Source organism: Pseudoliparis swirei, chromosome 8, assembly GCF_029220125.1.
Source record: "Pseudoliparis swirei isolate HS2019 ecotype Mariana Trench chromosome 8, NWPU_hadal_v1, whole genome shotgun sequence".
NCBI classification, from domain to species: domain Eukaryota; kingdom Metazoa; phylum Chordata; class Actinopteri; order Perciformes; family Liparidae; genus Pseudoliparis; species Pseudoliparis swirei.
Window position 1 is genome coordinate 23,829,183 of NC_079395.1, and position 27,102 is coordinate 23,856,284.

General features: G+C 49.5%; 1 protein-coding gene across 2 annotated transcripts; it reads left to right on the forward strand.

Moving 5' to 3' along the window:
• Positions 1–27,102, forward strand: LOC130197853 (dynein axonemal intermediate chain 4-like). 2 transcript variants are annotated; one of them, XM_056420791.1, is made up of 17 exons: positions 1–181; positions 2,743–2,887; positions 2,991–3,154; positions 3,549–3,649; positions 3,737–3,905; positions 11,504–11,640; positions 12,057–12,185; positions 12,562–12,783; positions 15,394–15,533; positions 15,724–15,810; positions 15,906–16,060; positions 16,133–16,293; positions 18,528–18,640; positions 18,723–18,821; positions 23,222–23,448; positions 25,516–25,669; positions 26,591–27,102. In XM_056420791.1, exons 1-17 carry the CDS (start codon positions 126–128, stop codon positions 26,690–26,692), a joined length of 2,361 nt encoding a protein of 786 aa, XP_056276766.1. In that variant the 5' UTR covers positions 1–125; the 3' UTR covers positions 26,693–27,102. The 2 variants fall into 2 exon arrangements, with proteins under 2 accessions (XP_056276766.1, XP_056276767.1); XM_056420792.1 differs by having other exon boundaries at positions 12,604–12,783; positions 26,591–27,101.

The following is a 27,102-nucleotide window of genomic DNA, read 5'->3' on the forward strand; positions in this document are numbered from 1 at the left end:
TATTTTGAAGTTAGTTCTGACACGTGCGTACCGACAACAATATCGTGGGCTGGGAGAACCGCAGTGGTCAGGGGGCGGGGCGTCACGTTGCTATGGCAACGTAGACACACAACGCAGCTGCAATAATGTCTGACGTTACAAGAGAAGAACACAAGAAGAGACGCACTCTGGTCCTCAGGCCGTAAGTTCACCTGATGTTCCTCTCGTGAGGCTTATTCACGTTTATGCGAGTATGTTATTACGTAGCTACTTACGTAGACTTTATAATAGCCCCTAACATAGTTATTTACGTTGCTCTTTACGTAGCTCCTTACGTAGCCCTTCTCGTTGTTCCTCGCGTAGCTTCTTACGTAGTTCTTTACGTAGCTCTTTATGTAGCTCCTTACGTAGTTCCTTACGTAGCTCCTTACGTAGCCCTTCTCGTTGTTCCTCACGTAGCTTCTTATGTAGTTCTTTACGTAGCTCTTTACGTAGCTCCTTACGTAGTTCCTTACGTTGCCCTTCTAGTAGTTCCTCACGTAGCTCCTTACGTAGTTCCTTACGTAGCCATTCTAGTAGCTCCTCACGTAGCTCCTTACGTAGTTCCTTACGTAGCCATTCTAGTAGCTCCTCACGTAGCTCCTTAAGTAGTTCCTGACGTAGCCCTTTACGTAGCCCTTCTAGTAGTTCCTCACGTAGCTCCTTACGTAGTTCCTTACGTAGCCATTCTAGTAGCTCCTCACGTAGCTCCTTACGTAGTTCCTTACGTAGCCATTCTAGTAGCTCCTCACGTAGCTCCTTACGTAGTTCCTTACGTAGCCATTCTAGTAGCTCCTCACGTAGCTCCTTAAGTAGTTCCTGACGTAGCCCTTTACGTAGCCATTCTAGTAGCTCCTCACGTAGCTCCTTACGTAGTTCCTTACGTAGCCATTCTAGTATCTCCTCACGTAGCTCCTTACGTAGTTCCTTACGTAGTTCCTTACGTAGCCATTCTAGTAGCTCCTCATGTAGCTCTTTACGTAGTTCCTTACGTAGCCATTCTCGTAGCTCCTTACGTAGTTCCTTACGTAGCCCTTTACGTATCTTTTTCTCACTGTAGTAATTGCTCCCAAATCCAAAATGGAAATGTTACCCTTTTCTGTCATAGGCCTCCTATAATAAGTTATAAAGGGATGCTTTCTGTATTCACACTACGGCTAAACACACACACACAGGCACGTGCACAGACATTTTGGGGGGCAGGTGCTCAAACCCCAAAAAAGGGCTCCCAATGGCAAAAAAAGAATTGTGACAGAGTTGAAGCATTAGCATCAATACACTGATGATGCAATACATCCTCGACCTGCGTTTCCTCTGGCAGCATCAGACCACTAGCTTACATTTTCTTTATGAATAAAGATGAATTATTATATTGCAACAACAGTACAAGCGTTCTGATTGGCTAATGGGTCGTCATGCCAGCCACGTATCACCCTCCTCGCTGGTCTGATAGGGATCCGTATCGCCCTCTGATGTCATTTTCAAAATGAGCGATATTGATAGACATCAACAGCCAAGAGCAGTGGTCCTCAAACTAAGGCCCGTGGGCCGGATAAGGCCCGCCTCCACATTTGGCCCGGCCCTCTGAACAATACCAGAGACCTTATGATTTTTTTTCAGTCTGGCCACGAAAATCCTAGACAAGCCCCTGTTAAATAAAACATAATAATTCTCTCTCTCTCTCTCCCTCTCTTCTCTAAACATAACTAACGTCAGTAAACAGCTGGACGAGGCTTTGAAATCACGGATTTCGTGAGTTTTTGTTTGTTAATTTTTTTAGGAAACGTCGGACCAGTTGTGACGTCATGTTTTCAGCAGCGTAATGTTGTGGTTGATTTATCACCAAACAACGTCAGGGGACAAACACCGTCAGGACCTGTGTGTCTGGTGCTGCGCGTCAGAGGAGAAGGAGGTGCAGCCGCTTGGTGGCGCGAGGAGCACTGAGGGGAGGAGGAAGTGGAGGAGGAGGAGGGGGGGGGGGGCACGTGAGCTCGTGAGCGCCGCGGAGCATGTCGGGGCGAAGTTCTCAGATAAATGCCCCGTCGGATATCAAAACACATTTGGGGGGACTTGATGACAGAGAGAGTAACTTTTATCCTTAAATACTGATGAATAAAAAATGTGTCTCCAGCAAAAGGGCCCTTTACTCATCCAGGGCAAAAGGGGAGGAGCTTGAGCACCACTAGGGCTCTACCTGTGCACGTGCCTGCACACACACCACCATCACCCCATCACTATGAGTTGGAACGTTTCTATTATAATACATTAATACACAGGCCCCACTGCGTGAACAGGGGTTGGACACTTCGAGCCTGTTGATTGGCTCGCAGCTGGTTCCTGGTCCTTTAAGGTCTCAGAAACAGAAACGTCACATCAACATGTTTAAACATTGGTGACCTCTTTGGTGACCTTTCAGGTTACGGAGGTATTAACTTGATACACTAAACTCTTTTTCATTCTGGTGTCATATGAAGGTGTGTAGTGAGTGATGCAGTCATCGCTTCCCACGTGGCGGTTGGTTGGAGACTGTTGGCAGAAGAGATTAAACATTCCTTACTGACTAAATGCTACAACAATGTTGTGTTCGTAGAATGTGAATATATTCTATTAAATGTTTTCTGTTACTTTAATTAAATTGAACTGTTCCTATTCGTGGCTTCATCTTCGGTAACTCTTCCACGGGAAGCCCCGTCACTGGAGGCTGCTTGTTGTTTTGTCTCCTAGCTCTTCTCGAACCATCAATATGTCGGTGTCGGGCGTCCATGGAGTCCACCAGAGCACGAGAGACACGAGGAGGAGATCCAGCCTGGGGGGGGGGAGCCGAGTCCTGGAGAAGAGCGTCCTCCAGACCCCCAGACCGGCTGTCCGGGTAACCACCATCAGGCTGCAGGCCGACCCGCCACAGCGGCGGGCTAGCGGTGGGCTAGCGGTGGGCTAGCGGCCGTATCATTGGCTCCTCCTCCTGTGTGCAGGTGTTCGATGAAGACGAGCGTGACGTCACCCCTCAGCCGCTAAGCCACGCCCATCCCGCCGCGGCTCAGGCCGGAGCCAGCCGCCTGTTCCTGGACGAGATCTCTGCCGGGTCGGCGTCGGATCAGACCACGGCCACCGGGAGCTTCACCGTGCCGTTCTCCAGGTGGGCTCATCACTGACCTCTGACCTCTGACCTCATGGTCACACACAACACAAGCTCAATGTATGAAATATGATGTTCCATCAATATGAATAAACACGGAGTCAGTGAGGTCAGAGGTTATCCAGGCTCGTCCAATGGGAGGAGACCCCTGGAGGGATGACATCTCCCAGCTGGCCCGAACGCCTCGGGACCCCCAGAATGATCTGGAAGGTGCTGGTGAGAGGAAGTCTGGGTCGGCTGCTGGTCCGAGGCCAGAGCTGGACGAAGAGGATGGAGCCGATGAGATCAACTCCACTGATGAAGAGGAGGATGCTCCTCGCCGTGTCTTCCTTTGTGTCTCAACGTGACCCCTCTGACCTCTTGTGAACACGCCCTCTGACGTCTGGTGTTCCAGGTCCATGTTGGGAAGCAGCAGAATCTCCAGCCAGTCCACCATCGAGTCCCTGAACGAGGAGACGGAGGAGGCCTTCCCCAGGCCGGCCCTCCACCTGCCAGGTACCAGAGCTCCTCCTCCAGGACCGCCCTGTTGGCTCCGCCCTGATGTCTGACTGACGGGTCTTCATGTCCGCTGTCGCTCGCTAGACCTGCAGCGCAAAAGAGACGCTGTGAAAGGACAGGTGACGGAGGACGTGCTGACAGAGGTCACGGAGGTCACGGAGGTCACGGAGGTCACGGAGGTCACGGTCTCTGAGACGGACACCATCGCCCTGCTGGACATCCCCAGCACCGTCATGTCAGTGGAGGCCGACATGTGAGTGTGTGTCAGAATGAGTACACACAATACACACACAATACACACAGGACACACACTACACACACACACAACACACACACACACACACACAACACACACTACACACAGGACACACACTACACACGCACACAACACACACACAGGACACACACTACATACAGGACACACACACTACACACATGACACACACACAACACACACTACACACAGGACACACACTACACACAGGACACACACACAACACACACACAGGACACACACAGGACATACACACTACACACAGGACACACACACTAACACAGATACATAACTACACACAGGACACACACAGGACACACACACACTATTACACACACACTACATACAGGACACACACAATACACACAGGACACACACACAACACACACACAGGACACACACTACATACAGGACACACACACTACACACAGGACACACACACAACACACACACTACACACAGGACACACACTACACACACAACACACACATGACACACACACACACACATGACACACACACACACACACACTACACACAGGACACACACACTACACACAGGACACACACACTACATACAGGACACACACACTACACACAGGACACACACACTACATACAGGACACACACACTACATACAGGACACACACACTACACACAGGACACACACACTACACACAGGACACACACACTACACACACACAGGACACACACATGACACACACACAACACACACACTACACACAGGACACACACTACATACAGGACACACACACTACACACACACACTACACACAGGACACACACACTACACACAGGACACACACACTACACACAGGACACACACACTACATACAGGACACACACACTACATACAGGACACACACACTACACACAGGACACACACACTACATACAGGACACACACACACAGGACACACACACTACACACAGGACACACACTACATACAGGACACACACACTACACACAGGACACACACACAACACACACACTACACACACACACATACAGGACACACACACACTACATACAGGACACACACACTACATACAGGACACACACACTACATACATGACACACACACTACACACAGGACACACACACTACACACAGGACACACACACTACACACAGGACACACACACTTGCTTGCTTGTCGTTGTCCATGAGGCCGATGATGACGTCCACTTCTGACTCAGCGGTGTCTCCTCTCCTCCTCTCCTCCTCTCCTCCTCTCCTCCTCTCCTGGACCCTCAGGTCTGGTCCCAGGTGGACATGTGTATGTCGTAGTGGTTGTCCTGGCAACCTTGGTTGTTTTTCTTGTATGCCTTCTTTCCTGCCTTTCCTGCCTCCTGTCCTCCTCCAGTGGTCCCGTCTTGGCACACCTCAGCAGCCTCAGGTCCCCTGGTCTGATTTTACATTTCTTTAGCGCTGTTTTTATCTGGTCTTTATAGCTTCTTCTGCCTCCAGCTCGGGCGAGCTGCCCACACAGCACTTAGTGAGGCAGCCGATTGAGGGGAATCCTTATAACATCCTTATAACATCCTTATAACATCCTTATAACATCCTTATGACGTGCCCCAGCCATCGTAGCTGGTAGTGATGGAGGCCTCCATGCTCCTGCTCCTGAGGATCTGGTGGTGGCCTGAGGATCTGGTGGTGGTGATGGAGGCCTCCATGCTCCTGCTCTCCTGAGGATCTGGTGGTGGTGATGGAGGCCTCCATGCTCCTACAGCCTGCTCTCCTGAGGATCTGGTGGTGGTGATGGAGGCCTCCATGCTCCTACAGCCTGCTCTCCTGAGGATCTGGTAGTGGTGATGGAGGCCTCTATGCTCCTACAGCCTGCTCTCCTGAGGATCTGGTAGTGGTGATGGAGGCCTCCATGCTCCTACAGCCTGCTCTCCTGAGGATCTGGTCGTGGTGATGGAGGCCTCCATGCTCCTACAGCCTGCTCTCCTGAGGATCTGGTGGTGGTGATGGTGGCCTCCATGCTCCTACAGCCTGCTCTCCTGAGGATCTGGTGGTGGTGATGGTGGCCTCCATGCTCCTGCTCTCCTGAGGATCTGGTGGTGGAGGCCTCCATGCTACAGCCTGCTCTCCTGAGGATCTGGTGGTGGTGATGGTGGCCTCTATGCTCACAGCCTGCTCCTGAGGATCTGGTGGTGGTGATGGTGGCATGCTCCTCCTGAGGATCTGGTGGTGGTGATGGTGGCCTCCATGCACCTACAGCCTGCTCTCCTGAGGATCTGGTGGTGGTGATGGAGGCCCCCATGCTCCTGCTCTCCTGAGGATCTGGTTGTGGTGATGGTGGCCTCTCCTGAGATCTGGTCGTGGTGGTGGGAGGCTCATGCTCTGCTCTCCTGAGGATCTGGTCGTGGTGATGGTGGCCTCCATGCTCCTGCTCTCCTGAGGATCTGGTGGTGGTGATGGTGGCCTCCATGCTCCTGCCTCCTGAGGATCTGGGTGGTGATGGAGGCCTCCATGCTCCTACAGCCTGCTCTCCTGAGGATCTGGTAGTGGTGATGGAGGCCTCCATGCTCCTGCTCTCCTGAGGATCTGGTAGTGGTGATGGAGGCCTCCATGCTCCTGCTCTCCTGAGGATCTGGTAGTGGTGATGGTGGCCTCCATGCTCCTGCTCTCCTGAGGATCTGGTGGTGATGGTGGCCTCCATGCTCCTGCTCTCCTGAGGATCTGGTGGTGGTGATGGTGGCCTCTGCTCTGCCTGTGAGGTGATGGTGGCCTCCATGCTCCTACAGCCTGCTCTCCTGAGGATCTGGTGGTGGTGATGGAGGCCTCATGCTCCTGCTCTCCTGAGGATCTGGTAGTGGTGATGGTGGCCTCCATGCTCCTGCTCTCCTGAGGATCTGGTAGTGGTGATGGTGGCCTCCATGCTCCTGCTGCTCCTGAGGATCTGGTGGTGGTGATGGTGGCCTCCATGCTCCTGCTCTCCTGAGGATCTGGTGGTGGTGATGGTGGCCTCCATGCTCCTGCTCTCCTGAGGATCTGGTGGTGGTGATGGTGGCCTCCATGCTCCTGCTCTCCTGAGGATCTGGTAGTGGTGATGGAGGCCTCCATGCTCCTACAGCCTGCTCTCCTGAGGATCTGGTGGTGATGGTGGCCTCCATGCTCCTGCTCTCCTGAGGATCTGGTGGTGGTGATGGAGGCCTCCATGCTCCTACAGCCTGCTCTCCTGAGGATCTGGTGGTGGTGATGGTGGCCTCCATGCTCCTGCTCTCCTGAGGATCTGGTGGTGGTGATGGTGGCCTCCATGCTCCTGCAGCCTGCTCTCCTGAGGATCTGGTGGTGGTGATGGTGGCCTCCATGCTCCTGCTCTCCTGAGGATCTGGTGGTGGTGATGGTGGCCTCCATGCTCCCATGCTCCTGCTCTCCTGAGGATCTGGTCGTGGTGATGGTGGCCTCCATGCTCCTGCTCTCCTGAGGATCTGGTAGTGGTGATGGTGGCCTCCATGCTCCTGCTCTCCTGAGGATCTGGTGGTGGTGATGGTGGCCTCCATGCTCCTGCAGCCTGCTCTCCTGAGGATCTGGTGGTGGTGATGGTGGCCTCCATGCTCCTCCTGAGGGTCTGGTGGTGATGGTGGCCTCCATGCTCCTGCAGCCTGCTCTCCTGAGGACCTGGTAGTGGTGATGGTGGCCTCCATGCTCCTGCTCTCCTGAGGATCTGGTGGTGGTGATGGAGGCCTCCATGCTCCTGCTCTCCTGAGGATCTGGTAGTGGTGATGGTGGCCTCCATGCTCCTGCTCTCCTGAGGATCTGGTGGTGGTGATGGAGGCTGGAGGCCCATGCTCCTGCTCTCCTGAGGATCTGGTAGTGGTGATGGAGGCCTCCATGCTCCAACTCCTGCTCTCCTGAGTATCTGGTAGTGGTGATGGGGCCTCCATGCTCCCTGCCTCCTGAGGATCTGGTGGTGGTGATGGTGGCCCATGCTCTGCTCTCCTGAGGATCTGCAGTGGTGGTGGTGATGGGGCCCCATGCTCCTGCCTCCTGAGGATCTGGTGGTGGTGATGGTGGCCTCCATGCTCCTGCTCTCCTGAGGATCTGGTGGTGGTGATGGTGGCCTCCATGCTCCTGCTCTCCTGAGGATCTGGTGGTGGTGATGGTGGCCTCCATGCTCCTGCTCTCCTGAGGATCTGGTAGTGGTGATGGTGGCCTCCATGCTCCTGCTCTCCTGAGGATCTGGTGGTGGTGATGGAGGCCTCCATGCTCCTGCTCTCCTGAGGATCTGGTAGTGGTGATGGTGGCCTCCATGCTCCTGCTCTCCTGAGGATCTGGTGGTGGTGATGGTGGCCTCCATGCTCCTGCTCTCCTGAGGACCTGGTAGTGGTGATGGTGGCCTCCATGCTCCTGCTCTCCTGAGGATCTGGTAGTGGTGATGGTGGCCTCCATGCTCCTGCTCTCCTGAGGATCTGGTAGTGGTGAGTGTGGCCTCCATGCTCCTGCTCTCCTGAGGATCTGGTAGTGGTGATGGTGGCCTCATGCTCCTGCTCTCCTGAGGATCTGGTAGTGGTGATGGTGGCCTCCATGCTCCTACAGCCTGCTCTCCTGAGGATCTGGTCGTGGTGATGGAGGCCTCCATGCTCCTGCTCTCCTGAGGATCTGGTAGTGGTGATGGTGGCCTCCATGCTCCTGCTCTCCTGAGGATCTGGTCGTGGTGATGGTGGCCTCCATGCTCCTGCTCTCCTGAGGATCTGGTAGTGGTGATGGAGGCCTCCATGCTCCTGCTCTCCTGAGGATCTGGTAGTGGTGATGGTGGCCTCCATGCTCCTGCTCTCCTGAGGATCTGGTCGTGGTGATGGTGGCCTCCATGCTCCTGCTCTCCTGAGGATCTGGTAGTGGTGATGGAGGCCTCCATGCTCCTGCTCTCCTGAGGATCTGGTAGTGGTGATGGTGGCCTCCATGCTCCTGCTCTCCTGAGGATCTGGTAGTGGTGATGGAGGCCTCCATGCTCCTGCTCTCCTGAGGATCTGGTGGTGGTGATGGTGGCCTCCATGCTCCTGCTCTCCTGAGGATCTGGTCGTGGTGATGGTGGCCTCCATGCTCCTACAGCCTGATCTCCTGAGGATCTCGGTGTGTGGCACTCGGTCAGGCCAAGTGATTCCTATCATTCGCTGGAGACAGCGGATGTGAAAATGCTCCAGGGCCTTCCCATGGCGGCTGGAGGTGAGCCAGGCTTCACAGCTGGAGAGGAGGTGGTGATGCACACTGCTTGATACACAGAGATGTTTGTATGGAGATATAAGTTCTTGTTTTGAAAGACCGGCGCCTGAGTCTCCCAAAGGCAGCTGATGCTTGTTTGATTCTGTTCTGGACCTCATTGTGGATGTCATTGTCCTCAGAGGAGACTCCCGAGGTATTTGAATGATGGTACTACAGTCAGTTGCTTATCATTGATGCTGAAGATGGGTGGCGTGGTGTTGGTGCTCCACTGACAGACTACCTCTGTTTTGGTGATGTTGATGGTCAGCCCCATCCTGCTGTAAGCCTTCACAGCTGCATCCAGGACAGCCTGGAGGTCTGTGGAGCCACCAGAGCTCAGTCATCTGCATGCTGCAGCTCAAGGACCTCCCTCTGTGCAGCTTGGTGGTGGCCTGCAGCCTCCTGATGTTGAAGAGGTTGCCATCGAGCCGATAGACGACTGTCACCCCGCTGTTGTCCTCAATGTCCTTATGGAGCAGCTGGGTGACGCATAGGAGGAAGATGTTAAAGAGCTGGTGCTAGTACACACCCTGCATGACCCCTGTGCACACAGGGAAGGAGGCAGACTCTTGTCCTCCTATTGTCACCCTAGCATTCATACCATCATGAAACTGTCGGAGGATGTTGACAAACTTGTTAGGGCATCCAAAGCGGAGCAGGATGTCCCACAGTAGGTCTCTGCACAGTGTCGAAGGCTTTGGAGAGGTCGACAAAAGCCATAAACAGGTCTTGATGTTGCTCCCTGCACTTTTCCTGAAGCTGCCGGGCTGTGAAGACCATGTCGACTGTACTCCTGTTCTTCCTAAAGCCACGCTGTGCCTCTGGGAGCCTCTGTGATGTTGAGGAGCCTCTGCAGCAGCACCGTGGCCAGGACCTTACCAGCAGCAGCAAGGAGTGATATCCCCCTGTGGTTGCCACAGATGGTCTTGTCACCTTTGTTTTTATATATAGTGACAATGTTGGCATCTCTCCATTGCTGAGGGATGTTTTCATCAGCCCATACTTTAGTGATGTGTTGATGTAGCGCTCTTGTCCAGAGGTAACCACCCTGTTGAAGCAGCTCCGCAGGGCTCTGGTCCATGCCAGGAGACGTGTTGTTCTTCAGAGAGCGGACGGCTGACAGGACCTCCAGGTCGGGGGTTGGTTAAGGTTGTCAATCGGTGGAAGTTCAGGCAGCTGATCCAGGATGGTGCGGTCTGCTTCAGAGGCCTGATGATGCAGGGTATTAAAATGTTCCGCCCACCTCTCCAGTATACTGCTCTGGTCTTTTAGGACTCTGAGCCCATCTGTGGTTTTAACAGGAGTGGTGCAGTGGTTTGTTGGGCCGTAGATAGATTTGACTGCATTGTAAAAGTTATGCATATCATTTCTATCAGCGAAAGATTGGATTTCCTGTGCCTTCTCTGTCCACCACTTGTTGTGCATTGTCCGTTGGGTCTTTTGCAATTCACGCCTCGCCCTCTGCCATTGCTGTCTTGGCGCAAAGAGATTATTTAGAGTGCCGTTGGAGGCGCGCTATCCCCAGTAGCACTATCTTCGCCATGGTGAGGTACATCTGGTGGAATGGGTGAGCCCAGGACGACCAGTTCCCCATCCTGATGCAGGAGGCTGCCGGGTCCTGGCTGTGTTTAGGCCCGCCTACTGCGCACCGCCAGCGCATTGCTTTTCTGTCGGGGTCTGCTCCCTGAGCCCTGCCTCAAGAGGCTAACCCACAAGGCAATGGGGCTATCTGCCCATAGCTGGGCGGTGGTTGATGGGTGCCAGGGCGTGTCCACCTTGTGGTGGGCCTGCACACCGCATCTCTGGGGCCCACTGCTGCTCCCAGATCCCCTGCAGTTTAGCCTGGGACCGCGGGGGACCCAGTTACCATGTGCAGAGGGCAGAGGGCAGCATGCAGCATGCAGCATGCAGCATGCAGCATGCACTAACTACAAGCACTTCTGCACTACTGCACTAGATGCTTCACAACCACCCTGTGTGATGATGAGACACACACACACATCTACACACACACTACACACAGGACACACACTACACACACACTACACACAGGACACACACACAGGACACACACACTACACACAGGACACACACTACACACACACTACACACACACTACACACAGGACACACACTACACACAGGACACACCACACTACACACAGGGCACACACACAGGACACACACACAGGACACACACACTACACACACACTACACACACACTACACACACTACACACACACACACACACACACACTACACACACACTACACACAGGACACACACACTACACACAGGACACACACACAGGACACACACTACACACGTCTCCCTGTGGTTGCAGGGCGAGGGTCGCCCTCCACGCCGCGCGGTGCAGCGGCCCGGCGGGCGCCGTGGCTGTGGACCAATCGGTGCAGACGCTGAGCGGCGCCGTGAAGAACAAGGCGGTGCAGAGCGACCGCGTCACCACGGCCGACGCAGGTCAGGGTCCTCCACTCACCGGGAGAGGATGACGAGGCCCATCAGGGATCTAAAATAAGAACCGGGTTCTGACATCCACGGCGTGACGGGGTCAACGGGTCAACGGGTCAGAGGGTCAGAGGGTCAGAGGGTCAGCTTCAGGGACGGATCAGGAATCTGGATTCATCTTTACAACAATGAAGCCCAGAGAGTCACACACACTCAGATATCATTGTTTTATTGTATAAGAATCTAAATGATCATCGTGTTCCCTGATCCACGGAGGCCAGAGAGAAGGAGTTGCTCCTCAGGAGGAGATGTGTAGAACAATAGAAGAGACACATGACGTGTCCCCAGTGGGAGGCAGACTCCAGGTCCCTGTGGACCGCGGCGGTGGAACTGAAGCTCGTCAACAGCTGCTAACATGTGACCCACAGCCACCGCCGTGACCGGCTGGGACATGTACGACACGCCGAGCGGCCAGGAAGTAGACCGGGCCGACGGCCTCCTGGAGCCCATGGGAGCGGCAGAGAGGAGCCTGTCGGCGGGGAGCACGGCCAGCGCAGGTACCACCGGGGCTCCTCCCTCTGGGTTCAGGGTGTCATTTCATTACATTGAACCTTTTGACCTCTCGGTGTGATTCAGACAACGTGTCATCACAGAGCTACGGTACTCTTCAGACGCATTGTTACAGTTTCTTTAAAGTGGCATCGAGAAGAGCTCTGCAATAAAAACAAACACAGCAGCTAAAGCACGGCATCTTTATCTACATTTACGTTACTTATTCTTACAAGAAACATTTAAAATGCAAGTGCTGTTGAAATAAAAAACAAGAGAGAGAGAAAAGAAGAAGTATACAACACGTTAAGAGTGGAATGCTCTGCATGGAGTGCCGTGACCTCTAGAATGACCTCTAGTCCAACATGAAGATGTCCTTCCCAGTATCTCCGTGGAAGGCAGCTCAGACAACATGTTTGTGTCCAGTCAGCGCTGCCAGCTCGCTGAGGGACGAGGACGCGCTGGTTCTGAACGCCGAGTCAGAGCTGCAGCTGGTCATGCTGTCGGAGAGCTTCCATCACAGCCTGCTGGTGATGGAGAGGTGCATTCTGGGAAACGCCTTCCAACCCAAGCTGGCTGCTTACAGACAGCTGCCTGTAACCCCCGGTAACGCCAACTGACACACACACACACACACACACACACACACACACACATACGTGGCCTCACAATAGATGTCATGTGACCAGATGAACAATAGATGTCATGTGACTAGATGAACAATAGATGTCATGTGACCAGATGAACAATAGATGTCATGTGACCAGGTGAACAATAGATGTCATGTGACCAGGTGAACAATAGATGTCATGTGACCAGATGAACAATAGATGTCATGTGACCAGATGAACAATAGATGTCATGTGACCAGATGAACAATAGATGTCATGTGACTAGATGAACAATAGATGTCATGTGACCAGGTGAACAATAGATGTCATGTGACAAGATGAACAATAGATGTCATGTGACCAGGTGAACAATAGATGTCATGTGACTAGATGAACAATAGATGTCATGTGACCAGGTGAACAATAGATGTCATGTGACCAGATGAACAATAGATGTCATGTGACCAGATGAACAATAGATGTCATGTGACTAGATGAACAATAGATGTCATGTGACCAGGTGAACAATAGATGTCATGTGACTAGATGAACAATAGATGTCATGTGACTAGATGAACAATAGATGTCATGTGACCAGATGAACAATAGATGTCATGTGACCAGATGAACAATAGATGTCATGTGACTAGATGAACAATAGATGTCATGTGACCAGATGAACAATAGATGTCATGTGACTAGATGAACAATAGATGTCATGTGACTAGATGAACAATAGATGTCATGTCACCAGATGAACAATAGATGTCATGTGACTAGATGAACAATAGATGTCATGTGACTAGATGAACAATAGATGTCATGTGACCAGATGAACAATAGATGTCATGTGACCAGATGAACAATAGATGTCATGTGACTAGATGAACAATAGATGTCATGTGACCAGATGAACAATAGATGTCATGTGACTAGATGAACAATAGATGTCATGTGACTAGATGAACAATAGATGTCATGTGACTAGATGAACAATAGATGTCATGTGACCAGATGAACAATAGATGTCATGTGACCAGATGAACAATATATGTCATGTGACTAGATGAACAATAGATGTCATGTGACCAGATGAACAATAGATGTCATGTGACCAGATAAACAATAGATGTCATGTGACCAGATAAACAATAGATGTCATGTGACCAGATAAACAATTGATGTCATGTGACCAGATGAACAATAGATGTCATGTGACCAGGTGAACAATAGATGTCATGTGACCAGATGGACAATAGATGTCATGTGACCAGATAAACAATAGATGTCATGTAACTAGATGAACAATAGATGTCATGTGACCAGATAAACAATTGATGTCATGTGACCAGATGAACAATAGATGTCATGTGACCAGATGAACAATAGATGTCATGTGACCAGATAAACAATTGATGTCATGTGACCAGATGAACAATAGATGTCATGTGACCAGATAAACAATTGATGTCATGTGACCAGATGAACAATAGATGTCATGTGACCAGGTGAACAATAGATGTCATGTGACCAGATGGACAATAGATGTCATGTGACCAGATGAACAATAGATGTCATGTGACCAGATAAACAATAGATGTCATGTGACCAGATAAACAATAGATGTCATGTGACCAGATAAACAATAGATGTCATGTGACCAGATGAACAATAGATGTCATGTGACCAGATAAACAATAGATGTCATGTGACCAGATAAACAATTGATGTCATGTGACCAGATGAACAATAGATGTCATGTGACCAGGTGAACAATAGATGTCATGTGACCAGATGGACAATAGATGTCATGTGACCAGATGAACAATAGATGTCATGTGACCAGATAAACAATAGATGTCATGTGACCAGATAAACAATAGATGTCATGTGACCAGATAAACAATAGATGTCATGTGACCAGATGAACAATAGATGTCATGTGACCAGATGAACAATAGATGTCATGTGACCAGGTGAACAATAGATGTCATGTGACCAGATAAACAATAGATGTCATGTGACCAGATAAACAATAGATGTCATGTGACTAGATGAACAATAGATGTCATGTGACCAGATGAACAATAGATGTCATGTGACCAGGTGAACAATAGATGTCATGTGACCAGATAAACAATAGATGTCATGTGACCAGATGAACAATATATGTCATGTGACCAGATAAACAATAGATGTCATGTGACCAGATAAACAATAGATGTCATGTGACTAGATGAACAATAGATGTCATGTGACCAGATGAACAATAGATGTCATGTGACCAGGTGAACAATAGATGTCATGTGACCAGATGAACAATAGATGTCATGTGACCAGATGAACAATAGATGTCATGTGACCTCTTAATGAGTATGACATCAGTGTATGAATAGTTATTAGTAGGCATGAACCACGATCCATGAAACAGAGGGGGGGGTCCGGTCCCAGCTGTCCACATGTCAAAGTGAATCCCATGCTGTGGCCCCTGGACCCCTAAACAGCCCACTACTGCTGCTGCTGCTGAGGTCCAATGCAGAGGTCATGCTCCTGTCTGTATGGATGACGATTGAAGTGAAGTGTTTTTGTGTCTGGACGATGTCAGGAGCCGACGGGCTGGTGGAGCCGAGGGAGGAGGGGCCCCACAGCCCTCCACCTCCGGCCCTGGAGCGTCTCTGGACGTTCAGCTGTGAGCTCAGCAGAGGACGCAGCGTCCACAGCATGGCGTGGAACAAGAAGAACCCGGTAACATCGAGTACTTCTCTTTGCACATCACTAACTCTTCTACTACTCTAGCCTTCTGGCCTCTCAGGGTTCCATTGGCTGGGTCTGGAGCTGGTCCTGGCTCCTGGGCCCTGCCCCCTGGCCCCGCCTCCTATGACCTCAGCCAACTCATGAGTAAGAGAGGGCTCCTTGTGTGGGCTTGTTCTGCTAGGACCTGTTGGCAGTGGGCTATGGCGAGTTGGCCTCCAGCCCCCAGGAACCGGGCCTGGTGTGCTGCTGGTCCCTCAAGAATCCAACGGTACGACCTCCCTCACGCAGCTTCAGGGCAGCAGTGTGCAGCCGGGTCCCTGAGGGACAGCCGTCCATCCCCATGTGGTCCTGTGTCCTCTGCAGTGGCCCGAGCGGACCATCCGGTGTGGCAGCGCCGTGACGGCCCTGGACTTCTCCTCCAGTAAGCCCAGCCAGCTGGCCGTGGGCCTGCAGGACGGCAGCATCGCCATCCACAACCTGAAGACTCAAGGAAGCCAGGCAGGTGTGCTCAGCAGCAGGTGAGGATGGCGTGTGTGTGTGTGTGTGAGCTCAGCTCTGGAAGAGGGTGTTCTTCACCTCCGTCTGTGTAGTGAATGTCCCAACAGGCACTTGGCTCCGGTGTGGCAGCTCAGGTGGACCCTGCAGGAGGTGAGCCTGACCGGAGAGGAGGAGGTGGAGTCCCTCTTCTCTGTGGCTGCAGACGGACGGATCAGCAAGTGGTTCATCAGCAGCAGCGGCCTGGACTGCATAGGTACTGCACTCCATTCACCAGTCAGGGGGTGGAGGCAGGAGTCAGGACTAGAGCAGGAGGCGCAGAGACAGTGACCACGGAACAAGTGTCCTTTAATAAATAGGTTAGGGTGAAGGGGGATGGGGTCTGTGGTCTCCGGGCTACACCCAGTGGGAGAGGGTTCCTTCGTCCTGTGTGGGTAGAGCAGAGAAGCGGGTCTGCTGGGTCACCTCCTCTCTAGAGGTCCAGGAGGTATCACCTCCTCTCTAGAGGTCCAGGAGGTATCACCTCCTCTCTAGAGGTTCAGGAGGTATCACCTCCTCTCTAGAGGTCCAGGAGGTATCACCTCCTCTCTAGAGGTTCAGGAGGTATCACCTCCTCTCTAGAGGTCCAGGAGGTATCACCTCCTCTCTAGAGGTCCAGGAGGTTCTAGTAGCCTCCTGTTCAGTCTGCTGGGTCACCTCCTCTCTAGAGGTCCAGGAGGTATCACCTCCTCTCTAGAGGTCCAGGAGGTATCACCTCCTATCTAGAGGTTCAGGAGGTATCACCTCCTCTCTAGAGGTCCAGGAAGTATCACCTCCTCTCTAGAGGTCCAGGAGGTATCACCTCCTATCTAGAGGTTCAGGAGGTATCACCTCCTCTCTAGAGGTCCAGGAAGTATCACCTCCTATCTAGAGGTCCAGGAAGTATCACCTCCTCTCTAGAGGTCCAGGAGGTATCACCTCCTATCTAGAGGTCCAGGAGGTTCTAGTAGCCTCCTGTTCAGTCTGCTGGGTCACCTCCTCTCTAGAGGTCCAGGAGGTATCACCTCCTCTCTAGAGGTCCAGGAGGTTCTAGTAGCCTCCTGTTCAGTCTGCTGGGTCACCTCCTCTCTAGAGGTCCAGGAGGTTCTAGTAGCCTCCTGTTCAGTCTGCTGGGTCACCTCCTCTCCAGAGGTCCAGGAGGTTCTTGTAGCCTCCTGTTCAGTCTGCTGGGTCACCTCCTCTCTAGAGGTCCAGGAGGTATCACCTCCTCTCTAGAGGTCCAGGAGGTATCACCTCCTCTCTAGAGGTCCAGGAAGTATCACCTCCTATCTAGAGGTTCAGGAGGTATCACCTCCTCTCTAGAGGTCCAGGAGGTATCACCTCCTCTCTAGAGGTCCAGGAGGTATCACCTCCTCTCTAGAGGTCCAGGAGGTATCACCTCCTCTCTAGAGGTCCAGGAGGTATCACCTCCTCTCTAGAGGTCCAGGAGGTATCACCTCCCTCTAGAGGTCCAGGAGGTATCACCTCTCTCTAGAGGTCCAGGAGGTATCACCTCCTCTCTAGAGGTTCAGGAGGTATCACCTCCTCTCTAGAGGTCCAGGAGGTATCACCTCCTCTCTAGAGGTCCAGGAAGTATCACCTCCTATCTAGAGGTTCAGGAGGTATCACCTCCTCTCTAGAGGTCCAGGAGGTATCACCTCCTATCTAGAGGTCCAGGAGGTATCACCTCCTCTCTAGAGGTCCAGGAGGTATCACCTCCCCTCTAGAGGTTCAGGAGGTTCTAGTAGCCTCCTGTTCAGTCTGCGGGATCACCTCCTCTCTAGAGGTCCAGGAGGTTCTAGTAGCCTCCTGTTCAGTCTGCGGGATCACCTCCTCTCTAGAGGTTCAGGAGGTTCTAGTAGCCTCCTGTTCAGTCTGCGGGATCACCTCCTCTCTAGAGGTCCAGGAGGTATCACCTCCTCTCTAGAGGGCCAGGAGGTATCACCTCCTCTCTAGAGGTCCAGGAGGTATCACCTCCTCTCTAGAGGTTCAGGAGGTATCACCTCCTCTCTAGAGGGCCAGGAGGTATCACCTCCTCTCTAGAGGTCCAGGAGGTTCTAGTAGCCTCCTGTTCAGTCTGCTGGGTCACCTCCTCTCTAGAGGTTCAGGAGGTATCACCTCCTCTCTAGAGGGCCAGGAGGTATCACCTCCTCTCTAGAGGTTCAGGAGGTATCACCTCCCCTCTAGAGGTTCAGGAGTTTCTAGTAGCCTCCTGTTCAGTCTGCTCCTCCCTCTAATTAACTGATGGGCTGCAGGTGTGACCAATGCCAGGTGCCTATTGGCTGCAGCACCCGCACTGGACTCCCTCTAGCTCCGAGATGGACTCGTGGGTGTTGGTCCATGACGTAACATCCCAGTGAAGTCGATTTGAAGACGTGGTTGTATGGTACACCGTGTGGACCGGTCCAAGGGGGGTGGTCCTCAAGGCTATGTCTACAACTGATCCATCCAGCATCCTCTGTCTTCTCACAGACCTGATGAAGCTCAAGAAGGTCCAGAGCACCAAGAAGAAGGCGGGAGGGACCCAGACAGAAAGCGTCCTGTCGGCTCTGACTCCGGGTCTGTGTTTGGACTTCCACCCAACAGTAAGAGGAGCTCAGGAACTCTTTGTGGGGAAACATAATCAGTCATGTGCCGCCATGATGCCGTGTCTCCTCGCGGCTCCAGGACTCCAGCGTCTACCTGGTGGGCACCTGGGACGGACTGGTCCACCAGGGCTCCTGCTCCAACAGCCAGCAGTTTGTGGGGACCTACAGGAAGCACTTTGTGAGTCTGCTTCTGACGAGCCAATCACAGACGAGCACGAGGCCTCAGAGCACGTCATCAACCGTGATCAGATGTTCAAATCCAGTCAATCAATGCATACACATTGCTGACTGGCTCTCTCCTCTCGTGCAGTAAACTACATTTCTTTTATTATAATTATTATATATAGACATTAATATATATATAAATATAAACAAATATTTTTTATATATTTTAAAACCAAATATAAAACCAAATAATAATAAATAGAAAAAATAGAAAAATAATAATAATAAATAAAATAAATAAAATAAATAAAATAAATAAAATAAATAAAATAAATAAATAAAATAAATAAAATAAATAAAATAAATAAATAAAATAAATATGTATTTAAAATGTTCATCAAAAACACATTTGGATGAATTACATTTATATATTTTGGCAAATGTGGGTCATTGGCTAGCAGGGTGGTTCTTCCATCAGAGGCTCATCGGTTCGATCCCCGCCTCCTCTAGCCCATGTCTATGTGTCCTTGGGCAAGGCACTTCATCCCAAATCGCTCCTCTGTTTGGTGTGTCTGTTTGAGACTTCCCTGATGTCTCTCCATTTTCATCCAATCACATGAGGGCACACCATCGACCCACCCACACCTGTCTCCATGAAGACACCACACCACAGTAGAAACCATCAAGAATATGTCTGCCTGAATGAATCGACTCCTCCAAGTCATATTAATACTCACATTCCTCGAGGCACCGGTCGAGGAGGTGGAGTAGCAGCCATCTTTGAATCGAGCCTATTAATTAATCCTCAACCAAAATTACACTACACCTCATTTGAAAGCCTTGTTCTTAGTCTTTCACATCCAACCTGGAAAACACTACAGCCAATTCGATTTGTGATTCTGTACCGGCCAGGTCCATATTCAGAGTTTATATCTGAATTCTCAGAATTTATATCAAGTTTGGTTCTTAAAACCGATAAAGTTATTATTGTTGGAGATTTTAATATCCATGTGGATGTTGATAATGATTGCCTTAGTGCTGCATTCATCTCCTTGTTGGACTCGATTGGCTTCTGTCAGAGAGTACAGAAACCCACTCACAGCTTTGGCCTGCGCTTGATCTTGTTCTTACTTATGGCGTTGACATTGAGCATTTGAACGTCTTCCCACAGAATCCTCTTCTGTCAGACCACAACCTCATAACTTTTGAATTTATACTACGGAGTATACTCCGTTAGTCCAAAGTTTCTACACTAGATGTCTAACTGATAGTGCTGTAGCTAAATTTAAAGAAGCGATTCCTTCTGTATTTGATTCGATACCACGTCTCAATATAACAGAGGACTCCTGGTCTAACTTTAGTCCGTCCCAGATTGATCATCTTGTTGACAGTGCCATAGGCTCTCTGAGAATGACACTGGACTCGATAGCCCTCTGAAGAAGAAGACAGTGAGGAAGAGGAGGTTTGCTCCTGGTATAACCCTCAGACCCGCAAACTGAAGCAAGCGTCACGAAAGCTTGAGCATATGGCGTTCAACTAATCTCGAAGAATCCCGCTTAGTTTGGCGAGATAGTCTTAAAACATATAGAAGGCCCTCCGTAATGCCAGAGCAGCCTATTACTCATCAATAATAGAAAAATAAAAACAACCCAGGTTTCTCTTCAGCACTGTAGCCAGGCTGACAGAGAGTCACAGCTCTGTGGAGCCGAGCATTCCTATAAACCTTAGTGGTAATGACTTTATGAACTTCTTTAATGAAAAGATTTTAACTATTAGGACAAGATTAATAATCTCTTGCCCATAACCAGTGCCAATCTGTCCTCAAGTGGAATGGCCTTGGAAACCGCTGTATGCCCTGGTGTATATTTGGAGGATTTTCTCCTATCAACCGTGACCAATTATCTTCAACGGTTTCTACTTCGAACACGTCTACCTGTCTCTTGGACCCCATCCCGACGAGGCTGCTTAAAGACGTTTTGCCTTTAATTGGCGGCTCTCTATTAGATATTATCAATGTGTCTCTGCTAACAGGCCACGTACCACACTCCTTCAAGGTGGCTGTTATTAAACCTCTCCTGAAGAAGCCCACTCTGGATCCAGAGGTATTGGCTAACTACAGACCGATCTCTAACCTCCCCTTCCTCTCCAAGGTCCTTGAGAAAGTGGTTTAAATCAGTTGTGCGACTTTCTACATCATAATAGTTTATTTGAGAAATTTCAATCAGGATTTAGAAAACACCACAGCACCGAGACGGCACTGGTGAAAATTACAAATGACCTCTTAATGGCAGCAGATAAAGGACTCCTCTCTGTCCTGGTCTTGTTAGACCTTAGTGCGGCATTCGACACCATTGACCATGACATCCTGTTACAGAGACTGGAGCAGTCGATTGGCATTTCAGGCACGGCACTAATTTGGTTTAAATCCTATTTATCAGATCGATCTCAGTTTGTATTTATAAACGATGACGCCTCGATAACCACCAACGTTAATCACGGAGTTCCACAAGGTTCTGTGCTTGGACCAATTTTATTTACATTATACATGCTTCCTTTGGGCAATATTATCAGGAAACACTCCATAAACTTTCATTGTTATGCAGATGACACTCAACTATATTTATCGATAAAACCAGAGGAGAGCAACCAACTCTGTAAAATTCAAGCATGTCTTAAAGACATAAAAACATGGATGACCTGCAACTTCTTGATGTTAAACTCAGACAAAACCGAAGTAATTTTAATGTGAGCACCTCAGAGATCAATTATCTGGTGATGTGGATTCTGTAGACGGCATTGCCCTGGCATCCAACACCACTGTAAAGAATCTTGGCGTTATCTTTGATCGGGACTTGTCCTTTAACTCCCACGTAAAGCAAATCTCAAGGACTGCATTCTTTCATCTACGTAATATTTCAAAATCAGGCACATCTTGTCTTAAAAGATGCAGAAAATTAGTTGTTCAGCGTTCATACTTGAGACTGGATTACTGCAACTCCTTATTAGCAGGCTGCTCTAATAAATCTCTTAGGTCCCTCAGTTGATCCAGAATGCTGCAGCTCGTGTTCTCACTAAAACTAAGAAAAGAGATCACATCACTCCTGCACTAGCTGCTCTGCACTGGCTCCCAGTAAAATCAAGAATCACTTTAAAATTCTTCTCTTAACCTACAAAGCCTTGATTGGTGATGCTCCATCATATCTTAAGGAGCTTGTAGTACCATATTGCCCACTAGAGCTCGCTCACTAATGCGGGACTACTTGTAGTTCCTAGAGTCTTAAAAAGTAGAATGGGAGCCAGAGCCTTATCAAGCTCCTCTTTTATGGAACCAGCTTCCAATTTCAGTCCGGGAGGCAGACACAGTCACCTCGTTTAAGAGTAGAAAAGACCTTCCTCTTTGACAGAGCTTATAGTTAGGGCTGAATCAGGTTTGCCCTGGTCCAGCCCTTGATATGCTGCTATAGGCTTATAGCTGCCGGGGACGTTTTAGGATGCACTGAGTACCTATCTCCTCTTTTTCTCTCCTTAAGGATGAATTTTCATCTCTCAATCACCGTTACTAACTCTGCTTTCTCCCGGAAGTCCTTTTGACTTTCGTCTCATGGGGTCATCGGACCCTATGAGACGGCATAGATCTATCTGCCTGATGGATCGTCTGGGTCGTGAATTCCTGCTCATGACTACGCCACTGTCCTGTTGAGACTCCGCCACTCCTCCTCCCCACCGCCATCTGCCTGATGGATCGTGGAGGTCTCCATCGTGGAATATGCCTACTATGAACTATTCATACACTCTGTCATATTCATTGAATGTATTTTAACTCTAAATCTGTCCTTCTGTACATTACATCTATTGCATCTGTCCATCCTAGAGAGGGATCCTCCTCTGTTGCTCTCTCCAGGTTTCTTCCCTTTTTTTCCCCCTGAAGGGTTATTTGGGAGTTTTTCCTGGTCCGATGTGAGGTTTTGGGGCAGGGATGTCTATGTGTACAGATTGTAAAGCACTCCGAGACAAATTTGTAATTTGTGAAATTGGGCTATACAAATAAACTGAATTGAAACTGAATTGAATCCATGTACTTTGACTCCTCCTCTAACTCCGCTCCCTCTATTTAAATAACTTTTGAAATATTTATGAGTAAACAATTTGTAAAAATTATATATAGACATTATATTAAAAAAATATTTTAATATATTTTAAAACCAAATATAAAACCAAATAATAATAATAATAATAATAAATAATAATAAAGAAATACAACAAAATAAAAATAAAAAGATGAATAAATAAAATAAGATGAATAAATAAAATTAATATTTATTTAAAATGTCTCTATGAAGACACCGCACCACAGTAGAAACTGTCATCCATGTACTTTGACTCCTCCCCTAACTCCGCCCCCTCGGCCCTCAGTGTCCTGTGAACTGCGTCGCATGGAGTCCCCTCAGTCCAGATGTGTTCCTGAGCTGCTCCTCTGACTGGACCATCCAGCTGTGGCAGCAGGACCTCCACCAGCCCGCCTTGAGCTTCAGCTCCACCCAGACGGCCGTGTGCCACGTCCACTGGTCCCCCAAGTGGGCCACGGTGTTCGGGGCCCTGAAGGAGGCCCAGCTGGAGATCTGGGACCTGAACTCAAGCCTGTGAGGGTCTATGATGTCATTGTGTGTCCTCTGATGTCATCGTGTGTCCTCTGATGTCATAGTGTGTGTCCTCTGATGTCATTGTGTGTCCTCTGATGTCATTGTGTGTCCTCTGATGTCATAGTGTGTGTCCTCTGATGTCATTGTGTGTCCTCTGATGTCATCGTGTGTCCTCTGATGTCATTGTGTGTCCTCTGATGTCATCGTGTGTCCTCTGATGTCATTGTGTGTCCTCTGATGTCATAGTGTGTCCTCTGATGTCATTGTGTGTCCTCTGATGTCATCGTGTGTCCTCTGATGTCATTGTGTGTCCTCTGATGTCATTGTGTGTCCTCTGATGTCATTGTGTGTCCTCTGATGTCATTGTGTGTCCTCTGATGTCATTGTGTGTCCTCTGATGTCATCGTGTGTCCTCTGATGTCATTGTGTGTCCTCTGATGTCATAGTGTGTGTCCTCTGATGTCATTGTGTGTCCTCTGATGTCATTGTGTGTCCTCTGATGTCATAGTGTGTGTCCTCTGATGTCATAGTGTGTGTCCTCTGATGTCATTGTGTGTCCTCTGATGTCATTGTGTGTCCTCTGATGTCATTGTGTGTCCTCTGATGTCATTGTGTGTCCTCTGATGTCATCGTGTGTCCTCTGATGTCATTGTGTGTGTCCTCTGATGTCATTGTGTGTGTCCTGTGATGTCATTGTGTGTCCTCTGATGTCATAGTGTGTGTCCTCTGATGTCATTGTGTGTCCTCTGATGTCATTGTGTGTCCTCTGATGTCATTGTGTGTCCTCTGATGTCATAGTGTGTGTCCTCTGATGTCATTGTGTGTCCTCTGATGTCATCGTGTGTCCTCTGATGTCATCGTGTGTCCTGTGATGTCATTGTGTGTGTCCTGTGATGTCATTGTGTGTCCTCTGATGTCATTGTGTGTCCTCTGAAGTCATTGTGTGTCTTCTGATGTCATTGTGTGTCCTCTGATGTCATCGTGTGTCCTCTGATGTCATTGTGTGTGTCCTCTGATGTCATCGTGTGTCCTCTGATGTCATCGTGTGTCCTCTGATGTCATTGTGTGTGTCCTGTGATGTCATTGTGTGTCCTCTGATGTCATCGTGTGTCCTCTGATGTCATAGTGTGTGTCCTCTGATGTCATTGTGTGTCCTCTGATGTCATTGTGTGTGTCCTCTGATGTCATCGTGTGTCCTCTAATGTCATCGTGTATCCTCTGATGTCATTGTGTGTCCTCTGATGTCATCGTGTGTCCTCTGATGTCATTGTGTGTGTCCTCTGATGTCATTGTGTGTCCTCTGATGTCATCGTGTGTCCTCTGATGTCATTGTGTATCCTCTGATGTCATTGTGTGTCCTCTGATGTCATCGTGTGTCCTCTGATGTCATTGTGTGTCCTCTGATGTCATAGTGTGTGTCCTCTGATGTCATTGTGTGTGTCCTGTGATGTCATTGTGTGTCCTCTGATGTCATCGTGTGTCCTCTGATGTCATTGTGTGTCCTGTGATGTCATCGTGTATCCTCTGATGTCATCGTGTGTCCTCTGATGTCATTGTGTGTGTCCTCTGATGTCATCGTGTGTCCTCTGATGTCATCGTGTGTCCTCTAATGTCATCGTGTATCCTCTGATGTCATTGTGTATCCTCTGATGTCATTGTGTGTCCTCTGATGTCATCGTGTGTCCTCTGATGTCATCGTGTGTCCTCTGATGTCATCGTGTGTCCTCTGATGTCATTGTGTGTGTCCTCTGATGTCATCGTGTGTCCTCTGATGTCATCGTGTGTCCTCTGATGTCATCGTGTGTCCTCTAATGTCATCGTGTATCCTCTGATGTCATCGTGTGTCCTCTAATGTCATCGTGTATCCTCTGATGTCATTGTGTGTCCTCTGATGTCATCGTGTGTCCTCTGATGTCATCGTGTATCCTCTGATGTCATTGTGTGTCCTCTGATGTCATTGTGTGTGTCCTCTGATGTCATTGTGTGTGTCCTCTGATGTCATCGTGTGTCCTCTGATGTCATCGTGTGTCCTCTGATGTCATCGTGTGTCCCCTCCCCCTCCCTCAGCTTGGAGCCGGTCCTGGTGCAGCCGGCTGCTCTTGGGGTGGCGATGACGTCGCTGCTGTTCTCCCGGCAGACGGACTGCGTCCTGGTGGGGGACAGCGAGGGACAGGTGGAGGTCTACCAACTCCAGAACCTCCGGGTGGGCCCGGGCAGCCAGGTAGAAACAAATAGATCACTAGAGAAATGAATCCGCCTGAAGCCCCCATGACAGCATGTGAGCTGAGGTACTGACGTGTGCTCAGCTCAGCTCACATGTCTCTGATGTCATTGGTTCACAGGACCATGACCAGCAGGTTACATGTTGTTACATCACATGTTACATGCTGTTACATAACATGTTACATGCTGTTACATAACATGTTACATGCTATTACATAACATGTTACATGCTGTTATGTAACAACATGTAACATGCTGTTACGTAACATGTTACATGCTGTTACATAACATGTTGATGGTGTTACATAACATGTTACATGCTGTTACATAACATGTTACATGCTGTTACATAACATGTTGATGGTGTTACATAACATGTTACATGCTGTTACATAACATGTTACATGTTGTGACGTAACATGTTGATATGGTTACATAACATGTTACATGCTGTTACATAACATGTTACATGCTGTTACATAACATGTTGATGTTGTTACACCACGCTGCTCACTGGCTCCACCGACACGGGGCCAAAGACCCGGAGCAACAGCAAGACCAGAAGCCATGAGGCAGGGAAACTGGGAGCTTGGATTTGAACTGGAACAACTTCCTGTTTTAGTGTCAAGAGTTTCACAATAAAAGCTGAATGAACTCTTCTTCAGACTTCCCTTAGAAAGAGGAGGAGGGTGGAGGGTGAGCTCTGTTGGGACATCAGCTGGACACATCTCTTCAGTCAGAGAACCACTCAGTGTTTAGTCGTCTGTCATGTAACACATGTTGGAATCATTTCTTTCTCAATTTGGGGACCAAACGATTTCCGATATGAACATGACTAATGCTCATTAGTGTCATAACTGTCATGTGACACACGATGAGTCACATGACAGTTATGACACTCACAGCTCTCTGGTTTCAGGTGGACGTCCTGGAGGCCATCGTCCGCTCTGCAGCTCCCAAACAACTTGAAGACACACAGGAGGGACGAGAAGCACAAGCTAGTGTTCACCTGGTCACATGACATCTATTGTTCATCTGGTCACATGACATCTATTGTTCATCTAGTCACATGGCATCTATTGTTCATCTGGTCACATGACATCTATTGTTCACCTGGTCACATGGCATCTATTGTTCATCTGGTCACATGACATCTATTGTTCACCTGGTCACATGGCATCTATTGTTCATCTGGTCACATGACATCTATTGTTCATCTGGTCACATGACATCTATTATTCATCTAGTTACATGACATCTATTGTTCACCTGGTCACATGACATCTATTGTTCATCTAGTCACATGACATCTATTGTTCACCTGGTCACATGACATCTATTGTTCATCTGGTCACATGACATCTATTGTTCACCTGGTCACATGACATCTATTGTTCATCTGGTCACATGACATCTATTGTTCATCTGGTC